The 7,500-nt window shown below is 41.9% G+C and overlaps 1 protein-coding gene across 2 annotated transcripts in view; it reads left to right on the top strand.

The window, feature by feature from the left end:
- si:ch211-186j3.6 (neural-cadherin) overlaps positions 1 to 7,500 on the top strand; it is a 184,775-nt gene that overhangs the window by 682 nt on the left and 176,593 nt on the right. For both annotated transcript variants that reach the window (XR_009240200.1, XM_058628543.1), the window contains exon 1: positions 1 to 986. This exon is cut by the window's left edge and continues 682 nt beyond it. Coding sequence is in view for 1 of the 2 variants with exons in the window: in XM_058628543.1 (XP_058484526.1) it covers positions 1 to 986 (986 nt within the window). In the remaining variant the exon portion in view is untranslated. The remainder of the gene's footprint in view (positions 987 to 7,500) is intronic.

The following is a 7,500-nucleotide window of genomic DNA, read 5'->3' as shown; positions in this document are numbered from 1 at the left end:
GCCCCCGGGATCCCGAGTGAACGGACTGAGCGTCCCGGTAAAACGCTTCAACTCGCAGAGACTGTGCGGCGCTGACGGATGCGGCACCGCGACACGAGCGGCACAAGCGGCACCGCACTTTAAACTCCTCGGTGACGGCAGCGGGAATTTCCGAGTGTTTGCGCATCACAACCGGGGTCACGTTTTACTGAAAACATGTGCAGTTCTGGACCGGGAGGAACGCGCCCAGTACGCGCTGGTTCTGGGTCTGTGTTGCGGACGGAGCGCGGCAGCAGCGGCGGCGGCGGCGGGACCTTCCCGGGAAGAGGACGAGGAGTGCGCGGTGGTTGCGGAAGTTGCGTCCATCAGAGTGGACGTCCTGGACACCAACGACCACCAGCCCACCTTCCCCGGCGCGGACGTGAAGCTGAGCGTGGACGATGCCACGGCGCTGCGCACCGCCGTCTACGCGGTCACCGCGCGCGACGACGACAGCGGCAAGAACGCGGAGCTCATCTACTTCGTGGAGCCAAAAAACGGGACTTTCTACGCGGTCCCCAAAACCGGTGAGATCCTGCTGGTGGACTCCATCCTGGGGCTGGAGGAGCCGATCCGGTTCCAGGTGTTTGCCCGGGACCGTGGGTGGCCGCCGCGCACGAGTCAGAGCGTGTCCGTGGAGATTTATCCCAGACAGAGACCGGTGGTGATGGCACGGAAACCGAACCCGCAGCAGGTGAAAGCAGCGGTAGCGCGGAGGTCCAGGTCCGTGCTGGACTCGGACAGTACGGTTCTCATTAACGTATCGGAGGACGCGGGGATCGGGTCTGTGGTGATGAACCTGAACCCGGTGAGGTTTCAGTCCGCCGCCTTCGAGCTGGTGGAGCCTGACGCGGAGAGTTCACCGGTGAGCGTGAGCCGCGACAGCGGGGATTTAGTCATTTCACGGCGGCTGGACAGAGAGACGGAGCCGCTGCTGGAGCTCAGGGTCAAAGTTCAGGATAAACGAGGTGAGCGCGTGTGTGTGTGTGTGTGTGTGTGAGAGTGAACGGGCTTGGTTTTTGTGCGTAAAAGCGCGCGCAGAGAAAATATTTGTATCAAAGTTTTTCTTCGCTGACAGGGGCGCTACAACATGGGGGGGGGGGGGGGGCGATCAGGGGCCCCCTGAGATCTTAAAGAAACACTAACTTAAAATAATGTAAATTTTTACAGAAGTATTGATGATGAAGTATTGGTGAAGTATTGATACTGAAGTATTGATGAAATATTGGGGAAGTATTGATGATGAAATATTGGTGAAGTATTGATGAAGTATTGATGATGAAATATTGGTGAAGTATTGACACTGAAGTATTGATGATGAAATATTGATGAGGTATTGATGAAGTATTGATACTGAAGTTTTGATACTGAAGTATTGGTGATGAAATATTGGTGAAGTATTGATGATGAAATATTGGTCAAGTATTGATACTGAAGTATTGATGATGAAATATTGGTGAAGTATTGATACTGAAGTATTGATGAGGTGTTGATACTGAAGTATTGATGATGAAATATTGATGAGGTATTGATGATGAAATATTGGTGAAGTATTGATGATGAAATATTGATGAAGTATTGATACTGAAGTATTGATGATGAAATATTGACGAAGGATTTTTTACTGAAGTATTGATGATGAAGTATTTGTGAAGTATTGATACTAGTGCTGTCAATCTTCGTTTTGAGAATTACAACAAAGGTTTGAACACACTTCTTCATTCAAGTTAAAGGAAAGGTGTGTCCAAACCTTTGACTGGTAGTGTATATCTATGTCTATGAAATGTGCGGTGACTGTTGCATCATTATTTTATTAATATTGATAATAATAATAATGATAATAATAATGATAATAATGCCTCTGTGGCAACACTGTCGCTGATGGTCGCATGGCTAGGAACTGTGTACCATGACAACATTTGATTATTATTGATTTTTTAAATATTCAAATTATATTCTTCTTCTGCTGCTGTTGTTTCTTCTTCTGCTGCTGCTGCTGCTGCTGCTGTTTCTTCTTCTTCTGCTGCTGCTGCTGTTTCTTCTTCTTCTGCTGCTGCTGCTGCTGCCGGCACTAACAGATGCTCAGGTGTCAGCAGAGATGCGGCTGCTCTACAGCAGCTGCATTAACAGGTTAATTATCACCAGCGGATAAAGCAGAGTGAGAGCAGAGCAGCAGAGCGAGAGTTAAACATGTTCATTAATGCACAGGTGAACACATGAAACATAATCAAAGTACCACAGGAACTTGAAAGGTGCAGTGTGGAACATTTAAAAGGCTTTATTGGCAGAAATTACATTTATTTCCCATACGTCTGTTTGTATCAGTGTATTTGGTTTTCATTGACTCTTCTTAGTGGACTTCAGGGAAGAGTCTGGAACCACAGAGTTGTTTCTATGGCAGCCTTTAATGGACAAACCAGCCACAGTGAGCTCACTCTGCTAATGAAAATGAACAACCTTTGTGGTACGCAGGGGCCACAGTAGTTCCCCGACCTGCCCAGTAAAGGAGGAGTGATTCCTGCAGAACAGTGTGCCTAAAATGTCGTATAGTGGCCTAAATGTTGCAAAGTGGCCTAAATGTCGTGATAATATTGTATCGCGACCTAAATATTGTATCGTGAGCTAAATGACGTGATAATATCGTATTGTGGCCTAAATGTCGTGATAATATTGTATTGCGGCCTAAATATTATATTGTGAGCTAAATGACATGATAATATCGTATCGTGGCCTAAATGTTGTGATAATATCGTATTGTGGCCTAAATATCGTATTGTGAGCTAAATGTCGTGATAATATTGTGTTGTGGCCTAAATATTGTATCGCGGTCTAAATGTTGTGATAATATTGTATCATGGCCTAAATGTCGTATTGCGGCCTAAATGACGTATCGCGGCCTAAATGTCGTGATAATATCGTAGCGCGGCCTAAATGTCATCATAATATCGTATTGCGGCCTAAATATTGTATCGTGAGCTAAATGTCATGATAATATTGTATCGCGGCCCCAAATGTCGTGATAATATCGTATCGTGGCCTAAATGTCATATTGCGGCCTAAATATCGTATCGCGGCCTAAATTTCGTGATAATATCGTAACACGGCCTAAATGTCGTATCGTGGCCTAAATGTCGTGATAATATCGTATCGTGGCCTAAATGTCGTATTGCGGCCTAAATGTCATGATAATATCGTATCGTGGCCTAAATGTCGTATTGCGGCCTAAATATCGTATTGCAGCCTAAATGTCGTGATAATATCGTATCGTGGCCTAAATGTCATATTGCGGCCTAAATATCGTATCGCGGCCTAAATTTCGTGATGATATCGTAACATGGCCTAAATGTCGTATCGTGGCCTAAATGTCGTGATAATATCGTATCGTGGCCTAAATGTCGTATTGCGGCCTAAATGTCATGATAATATCGTATCGTGGCCTAAATGTCGTATTGCGGCCTAAATATCGTATTGCAGCCTAAATGTCGTGATAATATCGTATCGCGGCCTAAATGTCGTATCGCAGCCTAAAGGTGAAAACAGTTTAAAAATGAAAACCTAAGCGACTCTGTACGACATGAAAGTTCCTGCGGTGGTTTTTACGTGTTTCCTTCAGGAAAAAGACTTCTGTACATACTGTGTGTGTGTGTGTATGTATGTATATATATATATATATATGTATATATATATATATGTATATATATACTGTATGTATATGTGCTTGTCGTCTGTGAGGAGGAGACACTTCCACTCCTTGTTCCATTAAGACTAGTTAACAGCGCGCAGCAGAGGAAGTGACCCGATCAATGCGACCTATTGGTTTGAGTAAAGTGAACGTTCCCGGTGCAGCAAAGACGCTGAGGCTGCTGCTGGCACGCGGCGCTCATTTACACTCACAGCCGCTGCGTGCACACTTGGCTTTTTGTCACATTAATTTCCATCTTAAACACTTTAGTATTGATGGAGGTAAAAAAAGAAGAAGGATACTTTCTGATTCTGCAGTGTGCGACACTAAATCCTCCCGTGGCAGCCGTGGCGACTTCCTCCTCCAGGAAACGTCGGAACTCGACTGCTGTTGGATTTTACAGCAACACGTCGTCACTTCATGAAAAATGAATGAATGAATAAATAATAATCCCAATAAGGTAGAATATTAACAACAATGCCACAAAATCAAACTTGAAAATGTTGGAAAACAAAGAATAATCCTCAATTTACTTCATTATATAATAACAATTATATATAATCACAATAATTATTTTAATGGAACAGAGCTTCTAACTCACCTCTGTATTTAACATTTTACAATTTCCAAACATAAACGACGCTCTTCAATAATGAGTTTACATTTATGATAGAAGGCTGAATTATGTGTTTGTAATGTTTTCTTTTACGCCTCCTAAAATATAGAAAGATATAAGATGCTCAAAACAAAAACACTTATAAATAAAATACATCACTTTACATTAAATATTAAATGATATTTCTGTTCATCTCTGAAACTCTGTTTTGATTTTTGGATTTTTTTTTAACACCAAACCTCACAGAGAAAATCAGTGATTTTAACATCACACACACACACACACACACACACACACACACACACAGGAGCTGTTGATCCACTGCTGCCTCCATCACTAAGGTCAAATGTTTGATTTTGTCATTTCGGCTTTTTAAATCCCTTGTTCAAATTAACCTCAGTGTCACAAAGTGACCACACGAGGCAGCAGAGGACCAGCAGCTCCTGTGTCCCCGCAGCTAAAATCACTGATTTTCTCTATGAGGTTTGGTGTGGGAGAGTGAGTGGTTTACAAAAGTATGTCTCAAATATTATTATCATTATCATCATTGTTGTTATTATTGTTATTATTATTACCATTATTATTACTGTTATTATTACTATCATTATTATTATTATTGTTATTATTACTATTATTATTATTGTTATAATAATTATTATTCTCCAGTTTTAAAACACTTTTATGAAACAGTTCTTTTTAAACGTGTAATCCAGACAAATCCGTCCACATGCACAGTGGAATAATGAGTGACATCACGAGTGTGACTGAAGATTAGACATGAGGGGAAATCAGTCTCTGATCTGCTGACAGTGATCGGATCTTTATCACGAGTTTTCATGAGTCGCACTTCAATAGACACGTGTTACGATAAACTCTGTGTGTGTGTGTGTGTGTGTGTGTGTGTCTGACGCAGAAGAGTATTAGTGCTACAAAGTGAAATAAAGAAGAAAAGATAAAACAGCAGGATTAAAGTTAAACTCAGAATTCACAGATTAATTGCGTCGCATGAAAAGACAAAAGCAAGTTTTCATTTCCGGGCTGAGCAGCAGGTGGCAGTGAGGAGGAGGGAGTGTGTGCGTGTGTGTGCGTGTGTGTGTGTGTGTGTGTGTGTGTGTGTGTGCATGTGTGCATGTGTGCGTGTGTGTGTGTGTGTGTGTGTGTGTGTGTGTGTGTGTGCATGTGTGCGTGCATGTGTGCGTGTGTGTGTTTGAGGAAACTCTGTATCCGCTCGGTCGTCAGTGGCTCAGTGAAGTCCTTTAATCCATTTGAAGTGGAGAGTCCTGCTGGAGTCTCGACCTCCTTCCATCTGCTCACATTATCCCTGTAATCCCATCTCATTCTCTCTCTCTCTCTCTCTCTCTGTCTCTCTCTCTCTGTCTGTCTGTCTCTCTCTCTGTCTCTCTCTCTCTCTCTCTCTGTCTGTCTGTCTCTCTCTCTGTCTCTCTCTCTGTCTCTCTCTCTCGCTCTCTAATTGTCACTCGGTGCTGGTTTTAATTTGAGTGGAGACTCAGTTTAACAGGACAGAGAAAAAAAGAGAGGAAGCTTCCACTGTGATCGTTCTTTGAAGGACAAGCCTGTGTGTGTGTGCACGTGTGTGTGTGTGTGTGTGTGTGTGTGTGCGCGTGTGTGTGCAGTTAACGTTGTGAATAATAATCTGGACACACACTTGCGAGTGTGGACACAAACAGGTGATGAAACGATGAAGCTGCAGTTCTCATGCCAGGCCTGTGTGTGGCGCTGTGACTGTAACAGCAGGAGAAAATAAACTTTAAATCTCTGCAACATCGTTGTAAATGTAACAAAGTTACTTAACTTTGTTCTTTTTATTATTATTGTTGTTGTTATTGTTATTATTATTATTATTATTGTTGTTGTTGTTATTGTTGTTGTTGTTATATATGTTTTATACTTTTACTTCACTGAATTTCCTCGAAGTCTCTTTGTTCCTCGTTACGACCAAATATCAGAAGAAAACTCTGATTTTAACTAAGCTTAGGTGTGAAAGTGATGATTATTTTAAAATCAATGAATCTGTCATTGATCGTTGATCAGTGTTTGATTGTTGATCAGTGTTTCTGTCATTGATCGTTGATCAGTGTTTGATTGTTGATCAGTGTTTCTGTCATTGATCGTTGATCAGTGTTTGATTGTTGATCAGTGTTTCTGTCATTGATCGTTGATCAGTGTTTCTGTCATTGATCGTTGATCAGTGTTTCTGTCATTGATCGTTTATCAGTGTTTCTGTCATTGATCGTTGATCAGTGTTTCTGTCATTGATCGTTGATCAGTGTTTCTGTCATTGATCGTTGATCAGTGTTTCTGTCATTGATCGTTGATCAGTGTTTCATTGATCGTTGATCAGTGTTTGATTGATTGTTGATCAGTGTTTCTGTCATTGATCGTTGATCAGTGTTTCATTGATCGTTGATCAGTGTTTCATTGATCGTTTATCAGTGTTTCTGTCATTGATCGTTGATCAGTGTTTCTGTCATTGATCGTTTATCAGTGTTTCATTGATCGTTGATCAGTGTTTCTGTCATTGATCGTTGATCAGCTGTGTGTGTTATTCATGTTAAATCGTTACAATCTTGCACTTGTGAATAATTCATGTGTTTGTGCGCAGATCAATTTCATTTCCTGAGCCATGAATGAGATTTTTAATGGAATTTCAGTTTTCCACTCTTTCACAACGTTTTCCCTCTAACGTCAGCTCGTGCTTTTATTCATATTATTATTATTGTTATTATTGTTCTTATTGAAGAGTGATGGTGTGTTTGAACAGCCATGTTTGACGTGTCATAATCACCGTATTTCAATGTGAGTGCGACTGATTTACAACGACCTTGTCTCTTAAAGTTAACGGCGCGGTGATAAAAGTAGACGTCAGCGTCTTGTTCGTCCACTTATTCAAATCAAATCCACATAATTGTCTTTGTTCCTGTTTAATTTCCCTCCTGCTTGTGTTCATCTCTTCATTTGTTGACTGAAAGATTCTTTTTCACTCGTGTTTGCTCTCCATCACTCGCTCTGTGATCGTTTCCTCAGATTAACGGCGAGCGTCAAACACGGGTTCAGCACCAATAAAAGCCAATGAGGGCGGGCTTTGTCTGAGGAGCTGGGAGATTAATTTCCATAAATCCCGGCCCCCGTCACGCTGTATGGATTAATGAGTGTTTGTACCTGC

The sequence above is a fragment of the Solea solea genome, chromosome 5 (genome assembly GCF_958295425.1).
Source record: "Solea solea chromosome 5, fSolSol10.1, whole genome shotgun sequence".
NCBI lineage: Eukaryota > Metazoa > Chordata > Actinopteri > Pleuronectiformes > Soleidae > Solea > Solea solea.
This window is presented reverse-complemented; position numbering and strand designations above follow the sequence as displayed.